Here is a 15318-nt window from a genome sequence, read left to right as displayed (position 1 = left end):
TTCCATCATATAGATTTTGAAATTTCATGTAATCTGGCGGGACACAAGAAGGCAGCACAATGAATATGTATTACTTACTGTGAAGATGTCTTCATTGCCTCTCTGAAATAATTTTCCCTCCTCTCCATCAAGAAAAATAGGCCCTGAACTGCTGTGATCCCCATACAATGTAATATAAACCTTTGAACTTGTTTCTGCAGATGGCATATCACTGGTGAGGACTGACACCTTCCATTTCCTAGCTATCAAAAGATAAAAAGACTTTCTGAATTACTTAAACCAAAATTCTCAAGCAAAATGTATTTCAGCAATCAGAATTCTAAATAATATCATGTCAATGAATACAAAAATACATATTTCACAAAAATACAGCAAATATTGACTTTGGTAAGTCATGCATGTGAAAACCAAAAAATGTCAGGTTACATTCACATCCTTTGGAGTATGCATATGCCATATGACAAACTTAAATTGCATGACTGCAGATCAATTTTCAAAAACAGTTTTGAAATACTGTACTATAATATATGAAATAGGGCTTTCTGTTTGTTTAGGATGCTTTGTCCACAGCTGAATTTAGCTCACTGTTTCTATTACAAAGGCAGTTCTTTACCCAACTTTTTGTGAAAAATGGCTGATGATAGGTGACCATATAACCCTCCATGTTAATCTAAGTTATAAATGAAAAACTTGGATAAGTGTACGACATCTAAGTCACTCTATGCAGGTGTACCTAATGTAAGAAGAATTGCACAGGTTTGCATAAACATGCTGAAGATACAGCCTGAACAATGGATAAGGAAAACGACCTGTGAAATCCCATATCAGCAAATAAGATAATGGTGAAAAACAAGTATCCATTGGTCCACTACATAATGTCTGGAAGAAAAAGTTAGCAAGTCAGTCTTAAACAAATTTACATTTATTTGTGTGTATCTTTATGAAAAAGGTACATTCACCAACTGTTATTAATATTAAAACAAACGCTACTGCTAAAATTGCTGCTTGAATGAATAAATACCTCTAAAATGCTGAAGAAGATGGTCAACTAGAGAGAAGTGGAGTTCTTTGAATTTCTGAAATAGAAGTCACAGGATCACAGAATCACAGAATAGTCTAGGTTGGAAGAGACCTCCAAGATCACCGAGTCCAACCTCCGACCTAACACTAACAAGTCCTCCACTAAACCATTTCACTAAGCTCTACATCTAAATGTATTTTAAAGACCTCCAGGGATGGTGACTCAACCACTTCCCTGGGCAGCCTATTCCAGTGACTAACAACTCGTTCAGTAAAGAAGTTTTTCCTAATATCCAACCTAAACCTCCCCTGGTGCAACTTAAGCCCATTCCCCCTCGTCCTGTCACCAGGCACGTGGGAGAACAGACCAACCCCCACCTCGCTACAGCCTCCTTTCAGGTACCTGTAGAGTGCTATAAGGTTGCCCCTGAGCCTCCTCTTCTCCAGGCTAAACAGTCCCAGCTCCCTCAGCCACTCCTCGTAAGACTTTTTCTTCAGACCCCTCATCAGCTTCGTTGACCTTCTCTGGATTCACTCGTAGCAAGGGGCCCAAACTGAACATAGTACTTGAGGTGCGGCCTCACCAGAGCCGAGTACAGGGGGACAATCACTTCCCTAGCCTTGCTAGCCACACTGTTTCTTATGCAAGCCAGGATGCTGTTTGCCTTGGCCGCCTGAGCACACTGCTGGCTCATATTCAGCCGACTGTCAACCAATACTCCCAGGTCCTTCTCTGCCAGGCAGCTTTCTAACCACTCATCTCCCAGCCTGTAGCGTTGCTTGGGGTTTTTGTGTCCCAGGTGCAGGACCCAGCACTTGGTCTTGTTGAACTTCATACCGTTGGCCTCGGCCCATCGGTCCAGTCTATCCAGATCCTCCTGCAGAGCCTTCCTACCCTTGAGCAGATCGACACACGCACCTAACTTGGTGTCGTCTGCAAACTTGCTGAGGGCGCACTCGAACCCCTCATCCAGATCATCGATGAAGATGTTAAAGAGGACTGGTCCCAGTACCGAGCCCTGGGTAGTGGAGTCCCTGGGGGACTCCACTAGTGACCGGTGTCCAACTGGATTTAACTCCATTCACCATGACTCTTTGGGCCCAGCTACTCAGCTAGTTTCTAACCCAATGAAACGTACACCAGTCCAAGCCAAGAGCAGCCGGTTTCAAAGGTAAACAAGGTAATAAAATCAACACATGACATGAGGAAGGATTTGATATCATGGAATTTACTCATGCTTCTGTTGCCTGAGAGACTATGGATATACCATAATGGCTGACATAGGTGGTAAAAAGTATTCAGACCAAGAAATAAGGAGTAAATATATTGCAACTTGTGCATTCTCCACAGTCAGTTTCAATGCACATAAAGTAGAATATATATCTGATAAATGTAGAAAAAGCAATGAATCAAGGACGTTAAACAGTAAAATGAACAAAAGCTATAATATTAATGAGGTCAGTAATCTAGATATTCAGTTACTGCTAGCACAAAACAGAGATCTGCATATTCAGAGGTAACAGTAAAATTATGAAAAAAGCAATCACTCCTGGAGCATGGATCCCAAAAGATAAGTTAGGCATGCAGCCTTCAGGAAAGCTACAAGTGTATGCATGGATAATGAGAAATTAAACAGAATCTGTTTGGATTACATTTACTTTGGAACAGGATAGTTGAAAGATAAACAATGTAAGTCAGAACCAAGACATGTACCATAATGAGACCGTCTAACTTGTGAAGGAAGGAGAATAAATCCTACTAGATGGCAGAAAGGAGTTATTTCTAAATGTCAGAATCTGTACATTTCTTCCCGAAATGATCACTAGAGGAAAATACAATTTTAATTAGACTTGATGAGCAGTGAATACCCTTTAGAAAGAGATGTACAAAATACCCCTGAATAAGCAATCATAAATTGATTCATTTTAAATTAAGGTAGGACAAAAAAAATATATCTTAAATGAAGCCTTTGATTTAAAAACAGCAAATTTCCAAAAGTAAGGGAACAGGTTAATGAAGTCAAATGAACTGAAAAGTGAGATGTAAAACAGGAAAAAATAAAATTGTAAAGATATTGTTTGACCACATACACTGAAAGAGAATAAGCAAAGGCTATGTGCACCATGTGTTGAATTTGAAAACCCAAAACTCTTTGAGTGCCACTATCCAGCCAGCTCCTTATCGTCTGAGTGGTACATCCATCAAATCCATATCTCTCCAATTTAGAGACAATGATGTTGTGTGGGACATAATCATCTTTTTAGACAAGGAAATTACAATAGATGTACACTACCTCAGCATTATATGAGAAATTAATAGTTTAAATGGAGAATTAGTGCTAGACTGCAGAGTAACGAAATAACTACCTAAATGGGAAATTGTAAGTTTGTGTTGACATAAGAGCTGTTAATTTATAGGGATAGTAATAAATTATTCATGAATCTGTGTTGGGATTGATCCGGATTTCCTAATTTTGTCAATATACTTCATAACATAGGTTCTGTAACATAGTAACTAAGAGTTACTTATTAAGCATAAGAGGGTCAGAAAATCCAGAGTAGTATAAAAAAGCAATACAAAACAGCATAAAATGCAAGGAAATGAATTTCTAAAATACTGCCAAAACATAATGCTACAAACATAATGCAACAAACATAATGCTACAAAAAAAAATTTATCATGTAAAAGAGAGAGAGACATCATATTCACTAATATGATGCAACAATCTGACTGTAAGATGCACCAAGAGAAACATTTCTAATTAGAGAAATTTTACTGTCAGAGTCGAAGAGTTCAGAAAGAGAATCTTTCACATGCTGCAATAAGTTCTGGCAACCATATTCAAAAACAAATTAATTGAAGCTAGAATAGGTCCTGAAAAAGACAACCATTATGATTAAAGGAAATGAAGACAATGCCTTATGTGGAAAAAAAGGTGAGAGAATATCTGATTTTGTCAAAAGATCAGGAGGAGGAAAAGACATATCTAATTTAATGATGCTGATGGTTTTGGTACACATGAATGTAAACTAACTATGACTAGATTTTGGATAGAAATTGGAAAACAGTTAAGATGGATATCAGCAAAAGGACCCAAGCTCTAGGACACCCCTCCAATGGAAATGACAATGACTATAGATAATAAGTTTTAACATGAGACCTAGTCCTTAAATGCTGTACATTATTTATATGATTTTATATTAAATTATTACAAATATTTATATATTATAAATTATTGTGGGTTTTTGTTTGTTTGCTTGTTTGTTTTTCTAGTAGAGAGACAAACTAGAAAAACTGAAATTCTCTTCATGGGACTATAGCCTACATGTCATGTTGGCTATTTCTTTTTTTAACAGTAGCAAGACAAAAATTTAATTCCTTCCAGAATAGCATAATTTATATAAAACCTTTAAATGCCTACTGAATTTTCTTATGTTCTATACATATTATTTGATATGCTTGTCACTTCCAAGTATGTTTTACCTTGGCTCATTCAGAAAGACTCTGTATGCATTTTGCAGCTAATTTACAGAATTAAGCTATATATAAGAAGTTTATATTACTCCTCATGGTGTTTTTCCCTCTGTCAATCCACATGTTCCTCTAGTCAACAGTTTTTGAGGGTCTCTCCAGTCTTTTTCCAACCTAATAAAAGCAATTTTATTTTCTCTGTGTATCTCAACCACTTAATATTCTGCATCCTCCCTGAACCATTAATGAATATATAAACTCTGACAGAATCGAACATCTTACTGTAAACCTTTTGTCCTGCTCTGAGCTGACTATTTTATTCCTTCTCTTCCTGTTAACATTCTGAAATCAGGAGTCCTTCAGTGAATACAATAATTTCAGTACTTGCAGTGCTCTCTGTTAATTGCAACCTAAGGCCATACCACACCTCTCACCTTTCGAGTGCTCAGTTTGCTCAGTAACAGTGCAATAAACATCTGATTAAAGACTCTTGAATGTCTGAATAAATTAAGGTGTGAATGCAGCACAGGATGATATGAATCCAACAGAAAGACTGCAAGTGATGGAGTAATGTATATATCTGCCAGATTAACCTTTTGGCATTATTTATGGCATAGAAACTTGGTATGCAGAATGCTATATGTCATTTAATTGGATTCTAATTATTTTAAGCTTCATTTTCAAACCATAGTTTTTATTTCTATTTTATTTTACCATATAAAAGGATGAAAAAATATCCTTGAGACTCTTCATTTCAAGCAGTTCTAAAACATGCCAAAAGATGCACAAAAATGTGAAGATGGGAGTAAGAAAATCATAAATAGGACCAGTGTAGTCAGATAAACACACAGCTATTTGGCATGCAATTTATTAGTAAATATCACAACATTGCTTTAGGGTTTTAATGTTGGTTTATTACATATAACACTGATTTTACATTAACACTGATTCAAACAACAGAAACTTATCAGTTATTTACAAGGAAACATGGCTAACACTAGACTCCTAAAAGGAATTGGAGAGCTTCTAAGTTTCCTACCCATACTGCAAATCCCTTTTGCTCCAGGTCCTGCTTCTACTTCTCTTACATGTGCCTTGTTCGCCAGAGGGAGACAATCAAGGCCCATGGGCCAAAAGGGATTTGTGTCAGGCTTTCATTAAGTCCCCAGTCGGGATAACTAAATGACCATGGTCCAGCATGTGGTACCATTTACATGCCAGCCTCCAAGATCCTACATCCTACAGATGCAGCCTCCAAGAGTACAGAAAGGACAAATTCTCATTCTCTAACTGAAGAAATAGCACTTTACTTCTTCAGGTATAGCTCTGACTTGATTGATACTGAAGTAAGTTATTGTGCAGAATTAGGGGTTAAAATCTAAACAAACAAGCAAATAAAATTAAATACTCTTCCTAATCACAATATAAATTATTTTCTAATTTTATATTTAAAATCATTTTCTGAAAATTGTAAACCATATATAACTGCATACTAAGTACACAGGATATTAAAAAATGATGTAAACAGGCATCCAAAATCTAATAATAGATTGAAAGAAGACTCTGAAACATATTAAATATGCCTAGGATTCTCATCTTACATCATATTTACAGAAGGAAAAAAAAAAAAAAAAGAGTACAAAGGTTAAAAAAAAAGAACACAATTAAAACTTGTAGTGTATGTAGAACAGTTTTAAGTGTAAGTGGTGCAGACCCTGAAGGGAATATGGCAAAGTCAGTCAAGAAGTCTGGATGCACAATCTCCCTTCTCAGTGCCCGTGTAAGCCTAAATAATAAATAACCTCCTTTTCCAGTATCCTCTGGATAAAAGGATAAAAGAGGCAAATTTCATTTGTGGTCTGGATGTTCCTATGTGGAGACCAAAAGTCATCTTTACCCACATAACTATTTTGAATTTGGCTTTAAAAAATGAAATAGTTGTTTGACAATATTAATCTATGTAAAATTAACACGTCTACCATTTTCTATTTCTCATTGTATTACAGCAATTGAATAGTATTTCCTACTTTTCATTTCAAATTAAAGATATCATTTGATTTTGTCTCAGACAAAGCATTTATATGGAACGGTAGTTCTCAAACTCTTTCTCGAAAGTCATGGAATATAAGTATCTTACCTTAGAATTTAGGCAGATATTTAAAATTTGATATTTTTGTTTGTTTGTTTAATTAGTAGTAGTTTTTTCTCTACAGAAGACATGATTTGTATATTACTAAATATGTCTGAACAGATAATATTTAGGAGAAAAGCATTTGTTTTAGGTAAGAAAACACCATTAGAACAGCTTTTTGTTGTTGTTGTTTCCGACAAAAAAATAAGCAATTATCTGTATTTCCATAAAGATACACAATTATGTTTTACATTTATCTGGGTTGTATTCACATTGGGAGTTTTATTGGATGTGGCATTCAGTGGTTTATTTTGGTAATATTTTTATTGAAGTTGTCATTAATCCGATGTTATGGAACTTCCAAGATCTCTATTACATGTCTTTCTTATCTTTGCTGTATCCATTGTCCATGGCACAAAATCAAACTCCTCCTCCTCCTCCTCCTTCTTCTCCCTCTCCTCCTCCTTTTCCCTCTCCTCCTCCTCCTCCTCCTCCTCCTCCTCCTCCTCCTCCTTCTCCTTCTCCTTCTTCTTCTCCTTCTCCTTCTCCTTTTCCTTCTCCTTCTTCTCCTTCTCCTCCTCCTTCTTCTCCTCCTCTTCCTCCTCCTTCTTCTGTACAAAAGGCATTTGCATTTTTCATATTTTCAGAGGCAGAATGTTCAATGTTATTTATAAAAGTGTCACATTTTAGAAATATTTCAGAATGACAGGTTTCTACTGGATCTGTCAACAAGGGAGACAATTTTTCTCCAACAATGCGAATTGGACTTATTCTTAATATTTGGCATATTTTTGGCTTTGTGTTGGGTAGCTTACTCTTTGTGTCCACCATATAATCACTGGGTATGTACTTGGATACATTGTCTTGACAATTGCTGACTTCCGTAGGCTTTAAAATCATATTCTTTATACCATGTAACCTCCTTAAATTGCTCTTGTCTTTCAGAGTTGAAGATGTAAGTATCCCAATGTTACTAATAAAATCTATAGTGTTATTAGCATAATACCTGGTAAAAATATTGGCAATCTTATTGATGAAGTTCCTCTTCAGGGTCACATAATTATTTTCATCTTTTAATAAATCTTTCCCTAACCATTGTAAATTTTCACTCTTACTGGCCAACAAAGATAGACCCATCTGGTTCTCAATATCGGATGCCTTTTGGTAAGCATACCCTCTCTGCTCTTCATTAATTGGTGTAACCATCACCATCAGTATTGGACAATGTTGGCCACATATAGCATGGAGCTTATCCAGAGAATCTTCCTGAAGAGCATTTCTGTTAGTATTACTAACATCAGTTGGCTGAGATTGTATGGGTTCATCATTTAAAGGCTGCTCCAATGGATGCACCTTGTTATCAGGCAATCTAAATTCTACAGACGTAAAGGCTGGAAAATTGGTATCAGCTTCTCTGGAAAGATGTGTGGAAGTAGAACCTACCATGACTGAAGGTTTGATCTTTTCTTTGTTCCCTACAGGAAGGGAGGTGATTTTGCCATTGATGCCAGGCTTGCTTTCCCTACTTAAGTCATCCTGTAAAGGGTCTGAATCACTACTGTGAGGTATGTTGAAGTAGTTGCAAAAATTTTTAGAGGGCTTAGCCATATCTTCAAGCTCTGAAGAAGATATTTCATTGAGGACTGGATACTGATTCAGATTGCCAAAATGTGAGTATGGAGCATCATCACTGTTAGTATCAAGCACTGTGTCTGTTGATGTTGTATCCAAATTGCCATACATTCCAATCCGCTCAGGTGGTGATCTTCTTATCAAATGATTTTCTTTGAGAAGCCATTTGCCTTTATCTATCAATATTCCTTCATCTTCATTAGCATGTACACTAGGTTGACAATGTTGCTTTGGAGGTTCCCCTGAGTAGTCATTAATATAATTTGTCTCTTCTCCATTAGGAGTAGGTTGTGGTGTTGGTAAAGAAATATGTCCTTTTCTCAATGTAGCTTCATCTTTGTTAATGATTTGTGGAAATTCTTGTGATGACAATGAAGAATGTGAAAATTTCTCTGCAAAACAAGGCCTAGGTTCTTGAAAAAATTGAAGGTTTTTTTTCACCACTGCAGAGCTGAATTCTTCAGTATCTTTCTGTAATGCTTTGGACATGTAAGAAAATCCTTTCTGAAAGTCAGGCTTAAATGAAGCTTCTGTCTTACCATAAAGTCGTTCAATAGTTCTTTTTACATAGCCAGTATTATAATGTTTTTCAAGTACTGCTTCTTCTCCACTTTCATTGGTCAAATCACTGGATGCTCTGAAGTTATAATCACTGTCCTCAGTATCTGGTCGATAATCTGACCAGTCTGAAGTGGCAGGACTTTTTAAGCATTTTTTTAATTGAGAAGTGTCTGAACATGTTCTGTTCTCCAATTCTTCTACTTGCAATTTCTGTTCTGCTTCACTCATATCACATTCTGTAATTTGCTTAGATTCATAACAAAAAGATAATGGAGAGACAGTAGCTAACCTCTCAGAGGTTTCCTCACAAGTTTCTGTGTCTTCCTTCCCTTCCTGTACAGAACAATCCTCATAATTATATTCTGCAGAGGTGTCAGTAACTAGTTTAAGTTGATTGTTTGCTTTTTTGTCACTACCTGTTGACTTTGGATCAACTTTTTCAACTTCCCTTTGATCAGTATTAACATCTATAATATATTTTTCACCTTCTATCTCAGAAGTATCCTGATCTAAAATGCAGTTTTTATCATTAGAAGTTACACTGTGAACTGTTGAATTAGGCTCTACTGAAGTATCTGACTCTTCATTAATGTTTTTATCATGAGGTTTTTCATATAGATTATAAGCCATTTCTTCAGTTGTTTCAGATGGTTCCATAGCTGATGAAAGGTTACATTTAATAGAATTAGGATCAACATATTGACCATCTAGTTGTGTTTTGGAAGCACTCAAATCTGAAATCTCTGTTGCTCTACAAAGCTCTTTCTGTATATCTGAATAGCTTTCTAATTCACCTGATGTTAGAGCTTCTTCAGAATTCAAACTGTTCTTTGCAATACAAGGTTCAACTGATTTTTCTTCTTCATGCAAATGCATACCATTATGATTTTCAAGTATGGGTATATTCTCATGGTAGTGTGTGGAATCCTGCTTTTTGAATTCCTTTGCAGCATGTAATAAGTTATTTTCTGTTGTTTCTTGAAAATGTGAGAAAGCAGCCTTTAGTTCATCAACTTTTTGCATAACTGTTGCTTGTTTCAGAAACTGTAACTGCGTAATTACTTCAGAACAGCTACAGGTAGCTTTCTGCATATCATCTTTTGTTGTAGCAATCAAACTCTCTCTCAGATTCAGTACTAGTAGCCAAGCTAGGAGGAGATTGGAGGGAGAACCAAAAACTGGAGGAGAAATATCTGAAAGACTGTATGTTTTTCCTATACATCCAGTGTGTTCTTTCTGGAGACCAAGCAAAGTTGATTGTAACTCACAAAGCAGCATGCTAGACATGCAATTATTCTGAATATCAGTTCCCATTTTCTCACTGACAATTGAACAATCAACTTGAACAGCAACTTCAGATTTTTTTCTATGGCACAGATTTGTGTCTTGAATATCAGACTCTGACACCTTTTTATCATTGCCATGTGTTTCATGAAACACATGTAGCTGACTGTCATGACAAAATTCTGACTGTAGTAAATACTTGGATTCTTCTACCATTGTTGTATTACCACAAATCAAAGAGTCAGTTTGGTTTTGACGTGAATGTTTGGATGATTCTTCTAAAGTTCCCAATTCAGAAAGAGGCTTTAATGTTTTTTTGGTTTGATTATGTTCAAACAAGTGTTTTTTTCCAGTCACGTGCATTTTATCTGTAATAAATTTAGCTTGTTTATCTATAAAAGCATCAGTGTTTTCTTTAGAAACATGACAGCCATCACTATCCTCCACATTCACCTCTTTTTTCTTTATAGGGGGTAAGACGGCATTTGGTGACAGGTTTTTCAGCCAAGTTTGGACATAGTTTTCAAGTGAATGCTCAACAGTCTCCTCTTGAAAATTTTCTTGTTTCAGAGCCTCTACTGTAATAGAGCTCTCTGACATATTTAATTTATTTGCACCTTTATTTAGATTTTTCTTCATCTTCTTTTGCTTTTTCTCTTTCTTTAATGACAAATTTTCCAAAATATTATCCTCCCTTCTTTTTTCTAGTTTTTGAACCTTTGGCACTTCTGACAATGTCTTTGAAATCATTGCCAAGTTAAGTGTCTGTTCAATAGAATTAGTTGTGAGATGCTTGCCTTCTTTCACAGTACTCTGTGTATCCTGACTGTTTTCAGTTTCATTTTTTGAATCAACCATCATTAGATCATCTTCACTCTTTGCAGACAAAAGGGAACTATTTTTTTTGTCTGACTTTGATTTTACCTCAACCACCTGTTTCTTAGTTCTTGTTTCTTCATTAGGTGATAATCCATTTTGTTCTGCTGAATTACGGGGATAGAACTCATCTTCAGGACGTATGCTTTTGTCTGAATTGTCAGACCCATCATTGCTTTTTACAAGTAGTTCCATTTCTTTTTTCTCAAGCATTTCAGAACAATTATCCTGGGTTGTGGAAACTTCTGTGGTTTTGCTTGTGACAAGCATTTCTTCACTTTTAATTATCCCTGAAATGTCTTTATCTTTTTGATTTTCATATATACCTTTCTCTAGAAAGTTAGACAGTATTTTTTTCTTCTTCTTTTTAGTAAGGGAAGATGCGGATTGGCTTTCATCAATCAGATTTGATGCTGTCACAGATTCAGCCCTGACACTGATTTGATTCTCACTTTCAGTAACGGAAGAGAATGCAGTTGTTGGATTTATTTTCTCAGTAGGTGCTTTACTACATGAAGCTATCATCTTCTCCATCTCATTGTGTCCAGGACAAACTGAATGCACTGAATCTTGAGAAGTTAATAAATTGGAAGCTTTGCATTTTCTTTCTTCATTTTTTGACTGAAATAACTCTGAATATCTAATGTAAGAACTCAGTGATCTTTTTATTTGTTTAATATCACATAATTCATGGATATGATCTGCTGAAACTGGCCTAGCTTCCTGGTAATTTTTTGATGATGGTATGAAACCACTGATGTTAGCTTTGCAGGTTGATACTAAGCTATTATATGCACCTTGCTCCACAATTGAGTTCTCAAATATGTTCTGTACCAATTCATTGTCATCAGGCACATCTAATGTCTTCCTATTTTTGGTTCCTATTAAATCATGACTTTTGTGGCTTACTTTAAAAAGCATTTCTTCTTTTATATTCTCTGAAGAAAGTTTTAATATGTCATTGTCACTCTTCTCACTAAACTTTGGATTACTGACGCTTGATTTTTTTCTGCTTGAATGTGCTACCATGCAATACTCAGATTTGTTTTCTCCATTCTGTATTTCCTCACTATAGGAAAACTGTCCTATTGTCTTTTCCCGAACCTCTTTCTCAGATACCAAGGTGACACTTTCAACTACCGCTTTCTTTTGTCTAACACGTCTTGGCCCAGGGGTGGGAGGCCTATAAAAGCGAGGTCTGATATTATCCTCAGGTACATTGCTTATATCTAGATCTGCAGATTTGTTCTGATGGATATTATAACCATCAATTTTTAAATCAGATTCTGATTCTTTGCCTGAGACTTCTTCCTTGAGTTGTTTCAATGAGTCTCCATCTTCTTTATTGTAGCTGTCCAAAAATGGAGTGTCCATTGGTTTTGTACGTTCTGACATATTTACATTAGATAAGCAGTCTTCTGCACCCATTGCAGAATTGCAAATGGTGACGTTTTTGTCACCTGAAAGGCCAGCGCGACTTACAGTTGTTGTCCATTTAATGGTTTCTTCCTCTTTAATCTTGAATCGAACTTTCATTTCCACTGTCATACTGCCATCTTGATTAAGGTGAACAGATTTCTCAATGTCATCTTCAAACTGTGCCACAGATAATTCTTCCCCATTAACTGACTGATTTTCTCCTACACTATTATGATTGGCTAGAACATAGGAAGACTCTGAGTTGTTATCATTTGAGTTGTTATCATTGCTGGCGTCTTTATCAGAAGAAACTGAGAATATCTGAGATCTAGAGCTAGAGATCACTTCAACTCTCGCTACCAATAATTAAATTGAAAGAATCAAAATTCATTCAATAGTTGGAAAGTAGAGCAGACAGATATCATGGATAAGGATCCAGATGGTGAAACAGCAGACAGGCAGCAAAAGAAAAAAAAAAAAAAAAAAAAAAAAGAAAGAAAGAAAGGAGATAAATTAGTACAAAAGAACCAGTTGTGTTCTTTTCTAGAGTATTAGAAAGAAAAATAAAAGAAAAAGAAATAGAAAAAAACATATCTAATTTTGCTATTAATTTTAAGAAGTTGTTCAAGAGAGAAATACAACCAATTTTTAATAGATCAAAGATTTAACTACTTTTCCACATCATATATTTTTTCAATAGGCCCTTTCTAATGCCAGAGCAATACTACTATTTGAAGCTCCAAAGCCTAAAAAAAGGACTAAATTGCCTAAATTCTCTCTTTTTATACTCATTTGGGAGTTGAGGTTACCCTGAACTTTTTTTAAGAGGTTCACAGAACTGCATCTGTTGGGGCTTCAGGCTACTAAATTTACATCTTCTCTGTGCCCTAACAATCACTAACATATCACCTCCTATTAGTCCTTACAGTTAGTGCTAAAATGTGTCAGTCAAGGTGTAAATATATCCCTGGGATTAATTCAACAATCTGCAGCATATGTCATTACTGTGAGTAGTGTCATTGACACACATGACTAAAGGCTACAGATTCAGTCCCCTATAGATAAGTAAACATTGAAGCACTTGAACTGCTTATAAAATCTGAATTTAAATCATGACATTCTGAGATATATTTTATGCTACAGTACTCTACATGCAGATGGTGCAAAACCCAGTAAAGCCAAGGAGGATAATTTTATACTTCAGTCAGTCTTGAGTATGGCCCAACATGAGTTTACATACACAGTAAATATTCTTAAAACATGTTTTGATTAAACTGTAATAATTTGTCTCTTTAAAAAATGTCTTCTCTCTCTCTTATGGTTGTCACTGAAGAGGTGAGAGATAAAAGAACATAAGATAAAAATAAAATTTTGCTGTCTTCCAAGCAGATCTGGCTGTGAGTGAAATGGTGCATGTACACCCACACAAAGACATCTACAACTGTTACTGATACCTAAATATACAGAATTCTTAATTTAATTGAAAGGTTTTGCTTGCAGGAAGCTATTTTAACATAACTAATATTAACTTATCTCACATTACTTGAATTTAAGCACGTTTTGCTCAAAAGAGTTACAAAAGTTTTTATTAAAAGACTTTCATGATTGACACATTACTATTATAGATAGGTGCCTATAATTTCAGGGGGAATGCCCTGTGAGTTTCCTATGCATATGCTTTCCCATGAAATAGAAATTTAGAGTAACTCCTCTAATGGAGACCAGACCAACAGCTCTGAAGCTGTGGAATGTCAAAGAACATGAAGTCTGAGAAAAACTGAGTAGTTTAGTAGAGACATAATAAACTATGAGGGATGTGGAAGAAACATCTTTAATTAAATACAAGTGCCTCATGTAGCAATGTGCTCCATGATGTAGTGAAGATTACCATGGAAAGTCTCAGGACAGAAACAATTCTTGATTATCCACTGGCCACCTCTCACTCACTGACTTGTCAGTGACACAGCTCCTTGAGTAGTGAAAGGGAAAGTATGTATTTGTGTGTCCTTTCCCAAACTTAACCAAAAAGCATATATTACAGTTATAAGGATATAGGAATTTCCTATGGGATGCAGCTTCACAAAAACATGTTGAGTTTGTAAGTGGATGAGTGCTGTAATGGTTTTCATGTTTATGTGGAGCATGGAACATGGGAAAAAAGTGAAAGTCATGATAAGACAAGTCAAATCCTCATGTGCTAGGTCCTAAAAACGGCACAAAAGTTTTCCTCAATAAATTCAGCCAGTTAGGAACTCTAAAGTAACCTGTAGGTTTTCTTTTACCTCCACTGTTTTTAAAAGTGATGCCAAAAAAATAATAACAATGACAATCAAGTGCATTACAGTAAAATATAGATTTGTATCCATGTTCTAAATAAGTCAGTTAGAGAGAAAATATACATGCTAGCTGAGTACTTAGAAGAAACATATGTTTTAAAATGAAAATTAACACTTTCATCTTTCTTATAACTACAGATACATTTTCAGCTGTCCTTTTAGAATATCCTTGATCCCAAGATTGTCATGGTTTATGTCTTATACTGAGAGAGATAAACCAAATAATGGAATAAAAATTAATTCAAAGAACTTACTGTTTTCACTTTCTGACTTAGCATTTGCTTTTGGGTACACACGATTTGCAATTCCAAGCAATTTAGCTGGTCGTGAATACCCAAGGGAATCATAATTGCTTGGTTTAAAAGGCTCTCTCCCTGCTGCGACTACAGCTCCAGAGCACAATATCAGAGCCTGAAGATTAGGAACCTGAAAAAAAAAAAAAAAAAAAAGTAAGAGATTTATTCCTTTTATGCTTTATGATCTTCACTTTTTAGTCTCTACATCATTTTGCAGCTGGCTATTAAATATGTATCACAGAACAGAATTAATTTTTCAATTCCTATACTGCAATTCTTATCTCTGTGAGG

At 35.5% G+C, this 15318-nt stretch overlaps 1 protein-coding gene across 7 annotated transcripts in view; it reads right to left on the bottom strand.

Moving 5' to 3' along the window:
• The window catches only part of RP1 (RP1 axonemal microtubule associated), a 217760-nt gene that overhangs the window by 173214 nt on the left and 29228 nt on the right, over positions 1-15318 (bottom strand). For all 7 annotated transcript variants that reach the window (XR_004748453.1, XM_035318571.1, XM_035318573.1 and 4 more), the window contains exons 3-4: positions 14986-15157; positions 79-242 (exon numbers count right to left, since the gene is read on the bottom strand). Coding sequence is in view for 6 of the 7 variants with exons in the window: in XM_035318571.1 (XP_035174462.1) it covers positions 79-242; positions 14986-15157 (336 nt within the window). In the remaining variant the exon portion in view is untranslated. The remainder of the gene's footprint in view (positions 1-78; positions 243-14985; positions 15158-15318) is intronic.

This window comes from Oxyura jamaicensis, chromosome 2 (genome assembly GCF_011077185.1).
Source record: "Oxyura jamaicensis isolate SHBP4307 breed ruddy duck chromosome 2, BPBGC_Ojam_1.0, whole genome shotgun sequence".
NCBI classification, from domain to species: Eukaryota; Metazoa; Chordata; class Aves; order Anseriformes; family Anatidae; genus Oxyura; species Oxyura jamaicensis.
This window is presented reverse-complemented; position numbering and strand designations above follow the sequence as displayed.